This window comes from Gymnoscopelus microlampas (assembly GCF_963454915.1).
Source record: "Gymnoscopelus microlampas genome assembly, chromosome: 6".
NCBI classification, from domain to species: Eukaryota; Metazoa; Chordata; class Actinopteri; order Myctophiformes; family Myctophidae; genus Gymnoscopelus; species Gymnoscopelus microlampas.
Window position 1 is genome coordinate 4,634,400 of NC_139943.1, and position 17,864 is coordinate 4,652,263.

The 17,864-nt window shown below is 42.3% G+C and overlaps 2 protein-coding genes across 3 annotated transcripts in view; one reads left to right on the forward strand and one right to left on the reverse strand.

Moving 5' to 3' along the window:
- Positions 1–17,864, reverse strand: part of LOC311047414 (cerebellin-1-like) — an 878,463-nt gene that overhangs the window by 334,393 nt on the left and 526,206 nt on the right. The gene's annotated exons all lie outside the window — the stretch shown is intronic.
- caprin1b (cell cycle associated protein 1b) overlaps positions 6,989–17,864 on the forward strand; it is a 29,028-nt gene continuing 18,152 nt past the window's right edge. For both annotated transcript variants that reach the window (XM_084060748.1, XM_084060749.1), the window contains exons 1-6: positions 6,989–7,151; positions 8,746–8,910; positions 10,655–10,717; positions 11,561–11,647; positions 12,935–13,173; positions 16,137–16,219. In XM_084060748.1, coding sequence (XP_083916874.1) covers positions 8,746–8,910; positions 10,655–10,717; positions 11,561–11,647; positions 12,935–13,173; positions 16,137–16,219 — 637 coding nt within the window. In that variant the 5' untranslated portion in view covers positions 6,989–7,151. The remainder of the gene's footprint in view (positions 7,152–8,745; positions 8,911–10,654; positions 10,718–11,560; positions 11,648–12,934; positions 13,174–16,136; positions 16,220–17,864) is intronic.

The following is a 17,864-nucleotide window of genomic DNA, read 5'->3' on the forward strand; positions in this document are numbered from 1 at the left end:
AATGTTTCAGTTTTACACGCTTGATTTTTAGATTTCTTTTCAAAGATAAAGTTACAACATGACTATTACATTACAGGCCACTATAACAGCCTTTACTTTAACCCTTTGCTCGCCAAATTCCACATCACACAAGAATAACGATGGAAGTTCCATCCCTATTCATTCATGTGTGATGTGGAATTTGGCGAGCAAAGGGTTAAAAATGTAGACGACCTTTTTTAGGAAATGGAGTCACTCATGTTCAGCTTCCTGTTTGGTATAGAGGGCACAGAGTACAAAATCCTGAGGCTTGGTTTGACTCTGAGAGTGTGCAAATGGACCCGAAAGAGTCCATTTGTACGCTCTGAGAGTTAAACCAAGCCTCAGGATTTGACTGTGTATTATGGAGAGAGTTGAAGGCTGTCTGGAAAATGAGAGTCAGGTCAAAACAAACGTCTTACTCAAATAGTCAAATAGTCTCACTTCATTCTCCTGTCTCACTGCATTCTCCTGTCTCACTTCATTCTCCTGTCTCACTTCATCCAGTGAGACTTCTATTATTATCATTACTTTAATTATTACTATAGTATTGTAACAAAACTAATATCACAATTACAGCATCATTATGAATCTGTTAGAGATGTGAAAGTGTAACAACCATAACAGATCTCCATGACAACAAACCACCATGACAACAGCAACACAAGCAGCAACAACAATGTTGTTAACAACAACAACAACGATGCTGCCCCCACAATGTGGAATGTCCAACCAAAACCCATTAAAGATCTCAACTCCCTGCTCAAAATAAAATAATTCCTGTCCGCAAAATGAACACGGTTTAAAGGAGTAGTTCACCCCAAAGATCACACCAAAGACTTATTTTCTATTAATTACACACCCCATGAAGCCTTGAATTCATTGAGATTGTTTAGTTTTTGTTGCATTCCTGAGCCAATCATTTGACGTCACGCGGTGAAAATAGCATATCTACAATGCGTTGTCACAGTCTTGTACTGGGAGCTGACCAGTACAACCACAGTCTGATACTGTTGTACTGGGAGCTGACCAGTTCAACCACAGTCTTATATTGTTGTACTGGGAGCTGACCAGTACAACCACAGTCTTCTACTGTTGGCCACTGAGCAGCTCCACTGGAGCAGTTGGGTTCAGTGCCTTGCTCAAGGGCACTTCAGTGGTGTTGAGGGTAGGGATGAGTGTTGGTCATTCAGTGGTGTTGAGGGTAGGGATGAGTGTTGGTCATTCACTTCCTCATCCACATTTATTTTCTGCCGGTCCGGGGGAATTGAACCGGGAACCTTTCAGCTACAAGCATGCTCCTCTAACCTTTGGGCCACCCGCTGCCTCCCTATCTCATTAGTGGCAGAACCAAGATGGCCGTCCATCACAGGCTGTGTAAACACAGCAGGCCTGTCCTGCAGTTTCCTGAAAACAGGGCGCTCTGGACACACTGTTGACTCTTTGATAGCACTTCCTGTTGAACAGCAATAGCCAAACTGCAACTTCCTGTCTAATCTGAAGTGAAGTGATAATTGTCTCCTGCTCCACACTGCTGCCGTGTGGCAGCGACTCTACGTAGAGTCGTGGGTGTATAGAGATCAACACGGTGTCTTAAAACATGTAGCCTACGCTGGTCAGGTGTCAAGTGACCAGTGGTGGACAATGTACTCAACCACAGTACTTTAGTCAAAGTACTGTATACCACATACTCCTGGTCAAATATTACTCAATTACAAGTGAAAGTTGCTCAGTTAAATTTACTTGAGTTAAAGTGCAGAGTACTTGCTTTTAAAAACACTCAAAGTCAAAAGTACATGATTTCAAAAGTACTTAACCCTTAATTGCATCGTGTTAGAAACCTGCTGACACTGTTGGTGTTAGCGGGTCAAATTTGACGTGGTTTAACTCAGCCCAAAATACTAATATCAAATACTGAACAGGGGTTGACACTAAGGTCTCAGAGGCACTTGCCCATCGGGCAAGTGCAGGTCATGTTCTACTTGCCCAAAGGTCACGCCCACTTGCCCGAAAAGTTAATCGTCCATTATAAAATGATAGGTGAAATTCAGCCACTTGAAGAATGAGTGAAACTGCTAGTTGTAAAGCATTGCTCTCTTCATGAATAGCCAATAATATTTCATAGAAAAAGGAATGCACTTGCACGTCGGGCAACCTGGAAGCAAACTACACCTGCCCGGAACGTTTGATTTACTTGCTACGAGCAGTCGGGCAACCGTTAGTGTCAACCCCTGCTAAATAAATACTAATACTAATCCTAAGACTAAAATAAAATACCCCCCCCCCCCACCTCATAGCTGACTTGCATGCATTCATATCCATGTAAACACTATTTCAAATATTATTTAGGTTTAGAGTTAGGGTTTCATCTTTCAATATAGCTCGATCAATTATAAAAATGTTGTAAAAATGCAAGTGACAGAGAGAGAGACTATCATCCTGGCTCCACTGCTCAGAAAAGGCTGTGAGGGCTGAACCGTTGTGGAGGTGAAACAGCAGCCAGGCAGGCAGGAGGAAATGACTCACTGTTTTAGAGAGGAGCTTCTGTCACCCCTGGGATCCATTCCATAATCAGTATTATCCCAGAAAGAAAACACTCTCTGAATGGATCCGTCCCATACTAATCAGTATTATCCCTGAAAGAAAACACTCTCTCAGTGGAGCAGTGCAATCAAAGAGCAGTGCAGCCATGTTAACTGCTTCCTGGATTTGCCAAACCAAACCCTGTGTGAAGAGGAAGACTGCTCCCACATTCCTTCATTTAGATCTACAATCTACAGCTTTTATGTACTTAGTTTGGCCCTTCTTCCGATGCTGATGCAACCTTCACGTTCCAAGGTGAAGTTCTAATGAAAGTGTGGAAGAATTCCATAGAGATTCTGAACTAGGCTATGGTATTCTTAAGTATTCCGAAACGTAAAACAAAAGGCATCTCTTATTAGCGTGTGTGTGTGTGTGTGTGTGTGTGTGTGTGTGTGTGTGTGTGTGTGTGTGTGTGTGTGTGTGTGTGTGTGTGTGTGTGTGTGTGTGTGTGTGTGTGTGGTAGGCAGTCTCAGGCCTTGGCAGCACAAAGAGAAGACTGAAGTAAAGTAATATCTCAAATAATTAAAACAGATCATGAGAAACACATTATTAATTAAAACATGTAAGCAGGATTATGTCATACTTAATGCTGAGCATCCTTGGCTTGTGTATGTCAATATTTTGTATGTTACTGCCACCTGCTGTTGGAGATAAGACAGACAACTACTAGTCCAGCTTGAAGGTTATCAGACTGAAGCAGTCCACAGTGATTGAGGCCCCTTTTCCACCAGGGTTGAAAACTGGTGGAAACGCAAGCCGGTTATTGTCCGGTTCCGTGAAAGCACCACAGTTCCAAGAATCTAGACCTGAACCAGCTTCTAGAACCAAAGTTCTTTGGGTGGAAAAGGGGCATCAGTGGAGTGGGTGGGGTCACACCCTCCTCAACACTGCTAGAATAATGCAGAAAGGCTTCTTTTGTGAGTGCAGTGGCGTGCACAGACATTTTGAGGGGCAGGTGCTCAAGTAAATTATACTTTTTTTTGTTTACTTGGTCTGCTCTTTTTTCCCTCTACACCTATACCTCTTTGCCAAAAATAGCCGATCTACAAGCTCACAACGCCTCGCAGCGCGAGTCGTTGTGAGCTTGTAGATCTGCTATTTTTGGCTAAAGTTCTCCTCACAAAAGGGATGCTAGGTTTCGAGTGGTTATGGTAAAAAGAAAAATCATATCACATAAAGATTTGGCGGACCCCCTGTAGTAACTCTGAGGACCCCCTAGGGGTCCCGGAGCCCCTGTTGAAGACCCCTGCTGTAAACTGAAAAAAAAAACTTTTTCTTTCTTTTTTTCAAAAGGGCACTTCTGGTCAAGAGGGCAAAGGGCAGGTGCTGTAGCACCACCTAGAGTCTATCTGTGCACGTCCCTGTGTGAGTGAGTGAGTGAGTGAGTGAGTGAGTGAGTGAGTGAGTGAGTGAGTGAATTAATTAATTAATTAATTAATTAATTAATTAATTAATTAATTAATGAATAAATCTGAACAGTAAAAACATCTTAGCACCACAAAGTTAACAGAACCAACTGTGTGAGGTGTGAGGCACAGACCAGACAACATAATGATTCTATTGATATATCATTTGGACAGCTGTATAGATAATTGACACCACCACATGCTCCAAACGTCCAGTTGCTCATTTTAATGTTGACCTAGAGATGCACATGCACAAGTCCTTGACGTGTGACATGTAGATCTTTTTGGGGGGAAGGCTTTGTTGTCCCATGAAATATGATGGCATAAGGCAGTAAGTAATACGGCTGTGTAAAGCAGTATAGGGAGTCAGTAACAAGGGAGCATAAGGCAGTAGGGAGTCAGTAATAAGGGAGCATAAGGCAGTAAGTAGGGAGTCAGTAAAAAGGGAGCATAAGGCAGTAGGGAGTCAGTAATAAGGTAATAAGGGAGCATAAGGCAGTAAGTAGGGAGTCAGTAATAAGGGAGCATAAGACAGTAGGTAGTCAGTAATAAGGGAGCATAAGGCAGTAGAGAGTCAGTAATAAGGGAGCATAAGGCAGTAGGGAGTCAGTAATAAGGGAGCATAAGGCAGTAGAGAGTCAGTAATAAGGGAGCATAAGACAGTAGGGAGTCAGTAATAAGGGAGCATAAGGCAGTAGGGAGTCAGTAATAAGGGAGCATAAGACAGTATAGGGAGTCAGTAATAAGGGAGCATAAGGCAGTAGGGAGTCAGTAATAAGGGAGCATAAGGCAGTCGGGAGTCAGTAATAAGGGAGCATAAGACAGTATAGGGAGTCAGTAATAAGGGAGCATAAGGCAGTAGGGAGTCAGTAATAAGGGAGCATAAGGCAGTCGGGAGTCAGTAATAAGGGAGCATAAGGCAGTAGAGAGTCAGTAATAAGGGAGCATAAGACAGTATAGGGAGTCAGTAATAAGGGAGCATAAGGCAGTAGAGAGTCAGTAATAAGGGAGCATAAGGCAGTCGGGAGTCAGTAATAAGGGAGCATAAGGCAGTATAGGGAGTCAGTAATAAGGGAGCATAAGGCAGTAGGGAGTCAGTAATAAGGGAGCATAAGGCAGTAGGGAGTCAGTAATAAGAGAGCATAAGGCAGCAGTAGGGAGTGTGTAATAAGGCATCATAAGTCAGTAATAAGGCGTCAGGCAGTAGGGAGTCAGTAATAAGGGAGCATAAGGCAGTGAGTAGGGAGTCAGTAATAAGGGAGTAAAATATCTATATCTCACAAAATCACGTGTGATGATCTTGAAATGCCTTGTCTGTTTCATTTGATCTTTGGTATGTTTCAATACTGTATCAATGAACATTTAATTATACACAATCATTTATTATCTCAGTATTTGACATGTTATTATGTAGCCAAGACTAGATTTTAGATTGTATTGAGTCTGACTTTTACGACATAAAAAAAGTCAAAATCGATTAAATACATCTCTGATAGTCTTGATCTAAGGCTTATTAAGAATGGTATCTCCTGCCCCCCAAAAAGTAAGCTACCCCCACAGGTGGGTCATTTATAGTCCGTAGTACGACGGTGTCGGGTCGGTGTTGAGTGCCAAAAAGGGACAGATCTACAAGCTATCAACGCGCCGCATCGCGACGCGTTGATAGCTTGTAGATCTGTGATACCCCGGCCTCGCGCGATGATGACACGCAGAAAATATGTAGTTCTCTTGTTGCCTGGCAAGGAGTCTTGGTAATCAATGCTAATGATTTTGCAGATTTCGCTTCCACGGACCGGACACGATTGTGCCGGTTCGAAAAAAAGACCTTCAAAATATGTATTTTGCTGCTGGGACAGGTAATTTATTAACCCGAATTATATGCGTAATCGACCGACACAAATCATGATTAGAAGTTATAAAACAATAGTTTAATTAATAATGTAGTATTTGTTTACACCAATTTTTGACCGGCCATATCCGGGGGCAGCTGAAAAGCAGCGTTGCCATGTCTGCTTATTATAAGCGACTTGGGGCCTGTTTTTCTGTAAAATTGCTTGTAGATAATTGGTAGTTGTGGGTTGTTGTTTTTTTGGGCTTGTTTCTAAAGTGTAGCTGCTTATTTGGTCTTGTTTTGTAATGTGGTGACGCTCTGCTATTTTCAAACAGCCAATGTAGGCCTATACACTGTAGAGTAGGTTTAAAGCAGAGGTCTTCAACAGGGGGTCCGGGACCCCTAGGGGGTCCTCAGAGGGACTACAGGGGGTTCCCCAAATCTTTGTGTGATATGATTATTTCTTTTTTACATTAACCACTTGAACCCTAGTATCCCTTTTCTGAGGAGAACTTTGGCCAAAAATTGCTGATCTACAAGCTCACAATGCCTTGCGCTGCAAGGCGTTGTGAGCTTGTAGATCAGCTATTTTTGGCAAAGAGTTATAGGCGTGTAGAGGAGAAAAAGAGCAGCAAAAGTTTATCTGAAAATTTTATACAATATAGAGTAGGGGGTCCCTGCTTAATCTCTCTCTCAGCTAGGGGGTCCTTGGCCTGAAAACGTTGAAGACCCCTGGTTTAAAGTATGAATGTGGCCTAGAGCATTGGTTCTCAAAGTGGGGTCCTTGAAGGGGTTGCAGGGGGTCCCCAGCAAAAGTAATTTAATTTAGCATCACAATCATTTTAACCACTTTATCCATTTATAAGTTGGCTATTCAAAAATAGCAGATGTACAAGCTCACAGCGCGGCACAAAGTGACATCTTTAACTGTAATTGTGCTGTTTTAATTTTTTTGCTTAATAAAATATTCAATCAATCAAACTTTGACTGATCAAAGCACACACAAAGATGAGAGAGTTGCTTCTTTCGGGCTGGTTTTCATAGACCCGGTTGCTTGTTTCTCTCGCAAAAAAAAAAACTGGCAACCCCGGCCTCGGCCCGTATAAAGGGGTCTCTCCTCCTCTCGCGCTGTCTCAGTTTGTGTCGGTGAGGCCGGGGCGGGGCGGATCCCACAGACAGCAGACTGAACACCATATAAACATTAACAATAAAACAAAAAACAACCGAAACAAAGACAAATAACGACACCGTTCGCCTTCATTTGGAGTCATTTGTAGAGCAGGTTCTCCTCTGCGGATAGGAAACACAACAAGGTAAACGTGTGGAAGGCCGTTTAAATGGCCGTTTTAACCAAAAAGCCTGTTTCAGTTAGCATAGGGATGCTAAGTCTAGCGGTGTATGCTAACGTTAGGTAGCCGCGCTACAGTGAGCGCTGCCCGGGGGGCCGTGTGTGACCATCACCCCCCCCTCCATCCATACATCCATGATCCATCCATCAGTGGTGGAAAAAGTACTCAAATTCTTTACTTAAGTATAAGTACCAATACTGCACTATAAGAATACTCTGTTGCAAGTAAAAGGTACAGAATTCTAGGGCTAACCAAAAGTAAAAGTACTAAAATATTTGAAAATAGCAGAGTTGTGAGCTTGTAGATCGGTTATTTTCAAATGGCCCAGGTATAAGATAGGGCTGAATTGATTAATGTATGTTTCATCATATCATAGTTTATATCTGAAAGGTAACTAGTAACTAAAGATTTCAAGTAATTGTAGTGGAGTAAAAGTACAATATTTGGCTCTGAGATGTAGTGGAGAAGTATTGGAAATTGGAAATACTCAAGTAAAGTACAAATACCTCAAAATTGTCCTTAAGTACAGTACTTAAGTAAATGTACTTAGTTACTTTCCACCACTGCCATCCATCCAGGACAATAATGTTTGAATCCAAATGAACATTTAGCTCTATTAACATTGAACTTTGGTCTTTGGCATCCATGGAGCTGGATTTACACAGACATGATAAAACATGATGAATTGAATACACACATGGAATGGAAACAAGCCACTTTCTGTGCATTTTCTTTGGCAAACTGTTAATAAAGTATTCAATTAATCAATCAATCAAAGGCATGTCAGTAAGACACGTTATTACAACGTTGATGCTCTGTACTGTCCAGACAATGTGCTTCCTGTTTAGATCAGAGACTGCAGATGGCATGAAATGCATATCAATCATATTTATGGAGTATTTTCTTCCTTTTGTTTACATGTGTGTGTAAATTCTCATGTCTAAGCCGAGCCATCTGGATTAATTTACACCCCTTATTAATCACAGTAATTGTAACAGTAAATAGCTCTATATTCTGATAGTACTCATTGCTATAGAGTGTTTGTTCAGTAAAAGGAGTCTCCTTGTCTCTCCAGCTCTTTATAAAACAGAAAATGCATTTTCGTTTCAGTTTCATTTCCAATTTTATCCAATCAGGATAGAGAACTCAATCAGGATACAGATTAAACAAGTGAAATTGGAAGTGATGACACTAAGAAATGAGCAGGCAAAATTGGAACTGGAACACTATACAAATTAAGCTTAAAAACGGGTACTTTCTCCTGATTGGCTGAGATTTTGACACCTACCGGAAAATGTATTTTCTGTTTATTAGTGCTTTAACCTTTTAACAAAATACTTTTTGTTTTAACCAAAAAATATCACTTACCCTACCTTTTGAAAACTGGAAAACCATGTTCAGACAAAGTTGTAACCCCCAGGGTCGACATCAGATCCCCTCAAAACATTATCTCACGTGTTGAACATGTAGCCTGACCCCCCCCCCCCCCCCCCCCCGAGTCTGTTTCCAGAGATGGATCATCATCATCATCACCTGTCTGTCCTTTTTTAACCGACAGATGCCTTCAGCGATGAACGGGAACAGGACTGCGCAGACTGCCAGCCCAGATGTGGGGTCCGCTCCTGGGGCCGCGGGCCCCTGTCCGCTGGGGGGCCAGTCGGAGGTGTTGAAGCAGGTGCTGGGAGTCATCGAGAAGAAGCTACGCGCCATGGAGAAGAAAAAGGTCAGTCAGTATGAAGTGAACCCCCGATTCTACAAATGCCGTATGAATCGGTAGTTCTTCTCACACTTTCAAGATGTGTTCTAAAAATGTTCAAAACTAGCAGATGTGAGCTTGCAGATCTGCTATTTTTGAATAGCCAAACATTCCCGGTCTTAATGGCTTAAGGCAGGGGGGTCTTCAACGTTTTCAGGCCAAGGACCCCTTGGCTGAGAGAGAGAGAGAAAGTAGGGACCCCCATTATATATTGTATATATGGATATTTTTTTCCCCCATAGATTTCAAAGGCAGCTTCATAGGCTTTAACCATGCTCTTAAACAATACTTAGTAAACCTGACCTTTCACTCTGTACTTTCTGTACTTTCACTCTTTTTTTCCCCCTATACCAAACCACTTTGGCGAAAATAGCAGATTTACAAGCACACCACACCTCGCGCTGCGAGGCGTTGTGTGCTTGTAGATCTGCTATTTTCGGCAAAAGTTCTCCTCAGAATAGGGATGCTTGGTTGAAGTGGTTAATGTAAAAATCACACAAAGATTCGGCGGACCCCCTGTAGTAACTTTGAGGACTCCCTAGGGGTCCTGGACCCCCTGTTGAAGACCCCTGGCTTAAGGCATATTTGATATACTTCGTCGTAGGACAGTCTAGCTCAAGAAATGCACAACATTCTTTTGCCGACCTTTAAGCTCACAGTGAATGCACCACGACAGGTTGTTTTCTTGTAGATCGGCAATTTTTAGCTAATTCGTGAAATGTTTCGCCTATGACATGCACACAGTAGGGATGCCAGGTTTAAAGTGGTTAACACAGCCATAGTACTGTGTTATAGTACAGTATATAAACATTGAATGCAAAGTTAAGACATTTGTGTTTGATAGATCATGTTAAATTGTAAAATTGCCAATAGATGTAGTTTCTGCCTGGTTACTGATAGACTTGACTTCTAGTCAATCAATCCGCCAAACACCAAGTCAAGAGTCAACAGCAACAGCAGAGCCATTTGGTATAGAGCACCGAAGTCTGACGTAATTTATGCATCCTACCTGGTTCGCGGTTTTCCACCTCCGTTCTGAATCCCCATAGACGTGTTTAATATCGCGTCAAATAAGAACTGTGTTCCAAAAATAAACAAATGACGCCGGTGGTTTGACTCTTATGGATATGAAGCATCAACTGACGGTGAAAAAACGATAATGTCACTTCCGCCGAATTAGTTACATTTTCCCCAGAAACAGATCAAATCAGTATCAAATATAAGTGACTGACTATCATAAACGATACAGAACCTCCTCCCTGACAATATCGCCGAGACAGTTTGTTTATTTTTGGACCACAATTCTTATATGAGACGATTCTAAGATGACACGATGTTATTCTCCATAGAGAAATGACTTTACGAACCAGGGGATGAACGAGTGACGTCAGGACTTCTGTACTCTATTGTCAGAGATTTTATAAAATGTGTCATGTGTTCGGCCCACATACTCCGCTGTGGTGCTCATCCCACAAATGCATATTCCTTTAACACATTATTATGACAACAGACATAATCTACCAAACACACATTTCCAAACATTTTGTTTGAATACATATACGATTTTCATAATCACTGCATTGCATATACGGTACTATTGTTCAGTGTTTCTGCCTGGTTTTAGTGACATGTTTCCATCTAAAGACGATGATGGTGTTAGCCCATGCATGGCCTTCATTCTGTTTTGTTTTGTTGTGTTGCTCTGTTCCAGGGCAAGTTGGATGATTATCAGGCCAAGAAGAATAAAGGGGAAGGTCTCAATCAGGATCAGCTGGTGGGTTCTCACAGACTCTTTACGTATACTGGCACTTAAAGGTGTAGTGAAATGAAAAATATGTTTTTCACACTTTTAGCAATAGATGCCAAAATAAAAAATAAAAAAACACTTAAACCCCATAAAGGTAACCGGAGTCCCTCAGGGCTCAATACTAGTATCTTTTCTGATTTCCGTTATTGTGGGGAAAGCTTTCGCTGAAAATAGGCGATCGACAAGCTCACAACGCGACGCAGTGCGTCGCGTTGTGAGCTTGTCGATCGGCTATTTTCAGAGAAAGCTTTCCCCACAATACCGATGCTGGGGTTTAACTGGTTAAAAGCCTATCTTAATTACTTCCTGTAAACGAAAGCGTGCTGCGTGATGACACAACGCAGCCTTCATGAATATAAATGAATCTTGATTACATGCACCTGTTTGATTCCCATAGCTGCACGTTCTTCAAACACAGCTGATTTTAATTACAGAGCTACTCCGTTTTGACTCTCATTCAAGATGACATCCAGACGGTGTATTACTCATTTTAAACTTAGTCTGCACACTAAGATATGTATCTGAAAACATTATAGGTTAGAAATAAGCCACGTGGTAGCAAAGGTGCTTAACTGGCCGTCTCTCTCTCACTTGTAAACACCGTGTTGCCCACGGCTGAAGTGATTGAGATTCCAACGTCCCATAGCCTGAAGGGATGGGACCTTATGATTGGCTGAGAGTCGGTTGAGACGACGTTTCAGACTGAACCTTCAAAATAAAATGACCGAAAATGTCACTGCACTGCATCTTCAACATTACAAACTGCATGTGTTGGTGTTGGACTCACTTTTCTCTCTCGTTTCCCTGCAGGAGGCCCTCACCAAATTCCAGGAAATCACCCATAACCTGGAGTTCGCCCGAGAACTGCAGAAGAACTTTCACGTGTTGGGACAAGACGTAAGATCTGGCAAAACTTCTACTGTAGAGCTGCAGCTATCCTTTATGTTCTTGGCATCTGTACTTTCTGTGTATTGTATTGGCAGTATTGGCATCAACATATACTTGAGAACCACTCAAGATGCGATACGTTGTGTGTGTAGATCGGCTATTTTCAAGCAGCCTAGGTATAAAATAGGGCTAAAGTGGTTAACACATTGACTGCCATCGGCTAATCTCAGAACGTCCATCGTAGTGCCAAGCAATTTCTTACCTTTTTTGTTTTTTTGATTCCGTCATAGGCCCCGCTAAATCCGTTTAAAATCCGCGTTCATTTGGTTCGACACAAACACGGGACCCGACCGAACAAAACGCTGAAAACCGTGCGGCGATCCGACACTGCATTCTGGAGAACGAGAGGAAAACGCTAAAATGGTGGATGCGGTGAGAAAAACAACAAGCCAGAGATAATGGCGTCCAAAGTTGACCGCTAGACAGGAAACGGAGGCGGGAGAAAAACCGGAAACAGTATTATTTCGTTTCCGGTCCGCCCACTTCGAGACCGGAAGTGCAAAAAAAATCCGGAATCTGCACCTGCACGATTTAACATGGGAAAACTACGGGACTACGGGCTACGGGAACGGCAGTTAACGGTTGGATTTAACGGCCCGTAGGACTACGGGCCTGGCAGTGGATGTGTTAATGTATGTTTTATAATGTAATCATTTATATCTACAAAGTAACTAGTATCTAAAGTTTTCAAATAATTGTAGTGGAGTAAAAGTACAATATTTGCCTCTGAGATGTAGTGGAGTAAAAGTATTGAAAATGGGAAATACTCCAGTAAAGTAAAAAATCCTTAAAAGTGTACTTAAGTAAATGTACTTACCCGTATTTTCCGTACTATAAGGCGCACCGTCAGTGCGCCTTATAGTGCAGATGCGCCTTATAATCCAATGCGCCTTATATATGAATCAATATTGGTTCCCTTGGTTTCCGCCCATAAGGCGCACCGTCAGTGCGCCTTATAGTGCGGATGCGCCTTATAATGCGGTGCGCCTTATATATGAAAATAATACATTTATTGAAGGTGCGCCTTATACTCAGATGCGCCTTAATGTGCGGAAAATACGGTAGTTACTTTCCACCACTGGTCAGCTTGTAGATTGGCTATTTTCACATTTTTTTTTAAAAATGCGACTTTTTTAGATCTAAAGTAATTGATAAAATCGAGTTTAACTGAACTTTTACTAAGCGTTGTCATCCTTTGTTCTCTTGTGAACGTTGCTTTGTGTTTGTGGCCACCAGATGCAGAAGGCTCAGAAGAAGACAGCGCGGCGAGAGCAGCTGAAGAAGGACGAGGGCGAACAGAAGAGGCTGAAGTCGGTGCTGGAGCTGCAGTACGTCCTGGATCGTCTGGGGGACGACGGCGTGCGGCAGGAGCTGAGGCAGGGGGCCGGGGGGTCGCCGCTGCTCTCCGACGCAGACCTCACCGCCCTGGACGACTTCTACAAGCTGGTGGGACCCGACCGCGACCAGAACGTCAGGTTGGTCTGAAACGCTGCTCTCTGTGTGTGGGATTTAACCCTTGGCGGTTATAATAATAATTGATTTTATTTATAATGCACTTTATATTTGGGTAAATCTCAAAGTGCTACACCTATAGCCTCTTTGCCAAAAATAGCAGATCTACAAGCTCACAACGCCTCGCAGCGCGAGGCGTTGTGAGCTTGTAGATCTGCTATTTTTGGCTAAAGTTCTCCTCAGAAAAGGGATGCTAGGGTTCAAGTGGTTAATGTAAAAAAAAAAAGACCCCTGAGTTAGTGTTTGTAGAGCTGAGATAGCGAGCCGAGGGTTGTGTTGTTGTTGTGGGGAGACTAATTCCTCGAGTTATCACTGGGTTATTATCACCCCCTTGGTGTCGGTTAGGTTATTATCACACACTAGCACTCCCTCAACGGTTGCCCGACTGCCCCCGTGGCAAGTAAATAAAACATTTTGCGCAAGTGGAGTTTGCTTTCAGGTTTTGCCCGACGACAAGTGTGTTTGAATGAGGAAGCAGCCAGGGTTGAGCTCTAGGGGGTACGGGCGGGTACGGCGTACCCTTAGTTCTGAGACTGTGGGGGCTGGGGGCTCGCGCGTGCTCCACATGCACTCACCGTCAGCGGCGGTCGTTAACACCTTAAAGTTTAAACAATAGCCTCTGAAGGTTCGCGCCGTCAGTGGCGAGACATTCTCAATAGCGTCTACCTGGCTGCTTTGCATAACATTAGGCTACTGGAGAAAAGCCATGGACTTGAATTGAATGTGCACTGCAGAGTGTGAAGGGGACATTCTGTATAGTAGTGTGTATATCTGTCTGTCTCTTATGTCATCATGATTTGTGTGCGTGGGGATCTCATCTTAAACAAGCTACGTGCTTAACTGAGCTATCCAGTTTAGTAGACCTTGTATTGCGAATTTGTACTTCCATGTACTGTTATGTACTGTCATGTACTGTTCTCATGTCTTACTAAATAAAGTACATCAATCAATCAATTGCTTAGCAGAGCACCCAGTTCTCTGAGACAAGACAAAGACAAGTTGTCTGATTATTTTAACTGCTTATGTGTGGGTGAGTCTATGTAAAGGGCTTTTATATAAAACTAAAAGGAAAATAAAATAATTGATTAATTGAAACAAAAATAAAAACAACAAATTAACAATGCAACAAAATAATAAGAAATATAAATACATTAATAATCACATGTTGAATACAGTATTAGTAAGTGGCTATGTGCACATGCCTGCGCACGTGCGCGCGCACGTGACGTCATAAAATACAGTACCCTTAGTTCAAAAATCCACAGCTCACCACTGGAAGCAGCCGTCTTCATTAAATATTATTGGCTATCCATGAAAGAACAAATAATGCTAGCGTTTTGCAAGTAGCAATTGCGCTCATTCAGACTTTCAGAGTGACCGTCGCCACTCTGCAGTTATCCATTGGATATAACATGAATTTGACTTACTTTTCGGTATTTGCCTGTATTTGCTCCTCTCTTGTTTCACCCTGGATGTCTTTGTGTGTGTGATGTATTTTACCCTGCTGTATAGGGCTGTGAATCTTCTGCTATCTCACCATTCCGATTCTTGGGGTTGTGATTCCGATTTTTTTCAGATCTTTTCAAAACGAGCGATTCTCGATTAAAAAGCGACCCCCCCCTATTCAAACGAATCTCCATTCAAAACGATTCTTGATTCAAAACGTAGGATTTCAGGATCTACTCCAGTCTGCTGGCATGAGAGCAGAGTACATTTATGTAGCTTTTATTATTGTAAAGGTTTTATCAACTGATAATAATGTAAACACACAAAGGTAAACCCCCCCCCCCCCCCAAAAAAAAAATGTTTTTTTTAGAGAATCGATTCTGAATCGTCGAACAGTAGAATCGTGATCGAAACGATTTTTTCTGACACCCCTACTGCTGTGTATATACAGTACTTTTGCTTGCCCTGTGTAACTGGATTCTAACTGTTGTGTTTCTTTGATTGAATGGTAGTTATCCTATCCAGATCTATATTGGTTCCTTGTTCACAGGTTGTTGTTAAGTGGATTAGTTTCAGCTTGATCGCAACTGCTATGAATGTTATTTAGTTACAGCATGTTGTTTAGACCTTTGGTTCTCTGAAGTGGGGTCCGGGGACCCCCAGGGGTCCTTGGGTGGGGCTCCAGGGGGTCCCCAGCAAAATGTGTTAATACAGTATCACAATAATTCTAACCACTTTAACCTTTTATACTATTCAAAAATAGCCGATCTACAAGCTCATAACACGGCACCGAGTGCCGCGTTATGAGCTTACCTCGTTTACCTCGTATCCTAGTTACTTTGAAGGACTACATTGTTCTCTTTGCACTTTACTTAATTTGACTATTTACCCTGTCGTTTGTTGACTAGGGTTCATGCCATTTACTCTGCTCAGTGCTTTCACACTCTGGAGAAGAGCATCTGATAAATGCCTAACTTTTTTTTTTTATAAAACTCTTTATTTTCAGGTTTCAAAATGTTGTTAGACATGACATACAATCAAATAGTACAAAAAATCTACAGTAGGGCAGTTTTTCTCCAACCAGTTCTTTGTGATAGCTTGTTTGCTTGCTGCAAGTAGGATCTTAAGTAAATAAGAGTCATCCTGACTCAGTCCATCCGGGGTTTGTCCAAGACACAAACATTCAAATGTAGTATTGATACTGAAACCCAGATTTCTTTTTAGATAAGTGTTGCTACCTCCTTCCAGAAAGGTTGAATTGCAGGACAAGACCAAAATACATGTGCATGATCGACCATAGTATCTCCACACTCTCTCCAGCAGTCCAGCTGGTTCCCACAGTTTATTTAGACGTATGTTTGGGAGTGATAAAGAAGCGGATTTGGGTTTTTCCAGCAAAAGTCTCTCAGTCAGGTCAGGGAGTTAGTAGTCGTTGATTATAAATGCCTAACTTGTACTTTTGTCTGGTCCGTTTTGACAGGCTTGCTGAGCAGTACGAGGAGGCATCCGTACATCTGTGGGACCTGCTGGAAGCCAGAGACAAGGCTGTAGTTGGAACGACGTGTAAGTCTAGTCTAATCCAGCTGGAATCTTGTTTTTCCACGTTGGGCTGAACTTCAGTGAAAAGGCCATATTTGAGATGTTTTCTTTTAGTTGCCTGGTTGGTTGGAGGGGAAAGAAAACGAGTCGGACGTCTCCTTGTAAGAACAGATTCTTCATGTTTTTGGCTCTTTAGGCAGTGGGGGGGGAAACGAGTTGATTGCTGTGCAAATGTCACTCGTCTCCTGAGAGATGTTGTGTTGGATCCCCCCCCCCCCCTCCTTTGGTTGGTTGTCCGTGGCAGCGATGCCCGCCCGTACGAGATGAAGCACTTTCCCCTCTTTATGCCGTCTCACGTTCTTCACTACCTTGTGAATGGGGTTTGTGTGGCATCTGCTGATTTCAATGACGAGGGCCTGGGGGTTTATTAGGAGTGCAACGCTGCATTCTCAGCATGATTTTACACTTTGGGCTATTCAAAAATAGCAGATATACAAGCTCGTAGCGCGGCACTCGCTTGTAGATCTGCTATTTTTGAAAAATCGAGAAAATGTGTGCAAATCTTTGAATATATTTATTTTTTAAAGCAAACATTTGTAACTAAAATCTTTGCTTCTGGGGGGTCCCTGGAACAACATATTTTGAGATGGGGGGGGGGGGGGGGTCCGCGGCCAAATACATATAGATTTTGGGGTCTTTGATATGAAAAAGTTTGAGAACCATTGACATAGCGCACACACACACACACACACACACACACACACACACACACACACACACACACACACACACACACACACACACACACACACACACACACACACACACACACACACACACACACACACACACACACACAGGGCATGGTGCCAGAGGCCCTTCCTACAGGCCAGAGGGCTGAAGGAGCCACGTAAGGATACTGGTGGTGACCCAGTTAGTGTAAGGACACCCCCTCCCCCCCGTAACCTCCTCCGGTGAGGACATCTCAGTTGGTCACTGGGGGGGGGGGGGATTTTCTTCGGGGCAGCTGCCGGCCGGGGGGGCTTTGGGTTTGGCGCGCTTTGACCTGCTTTGACCCGACCACATTATCTAGCCTGAGTTTCTAATCTCCTACTGTACTAGGGCTGTCAAACCAATATTCAATATTCCAATATTATTCGAATATTGGGAAAATATATATATTCGAATATGAAAATTAATATATATTTTTTTTAATGTTTATTTGACAGGGACAATACAAAAAACAATGTATGAAGTTATAAAAACTAACAAAATATATGTTTTATTGGATCCGAGCACTCGATACATTATTTTTTGTACTCTTTCTGTCAATAACCAAAAAAAGACCAATATTCGAATATCATTTCTGAGGAAAGTTGACAGCCCTATACTGTACTGTATGTCTTGCCTATAAGACATTAACACATTGACTGCCTAGAACGAGTTAACTCGTTTTTAGTTTTTCATCACTTGCTTGCCAAGATTGAATTAACTCGTTTTTAGTAAAAAAAATAAATAAAAAAAAGACCAAGGAGATATGATTTTTCGAAGATCTAGACTCTCATCCACTTCCTTGTTAGCTTAAAACTTTAAAATTTTGTATTTCGGCTCCTGAGTACTTTTTTTTTTCATTGAAAAATCTCTGGCATGAATAATAATAGGCAGTGAA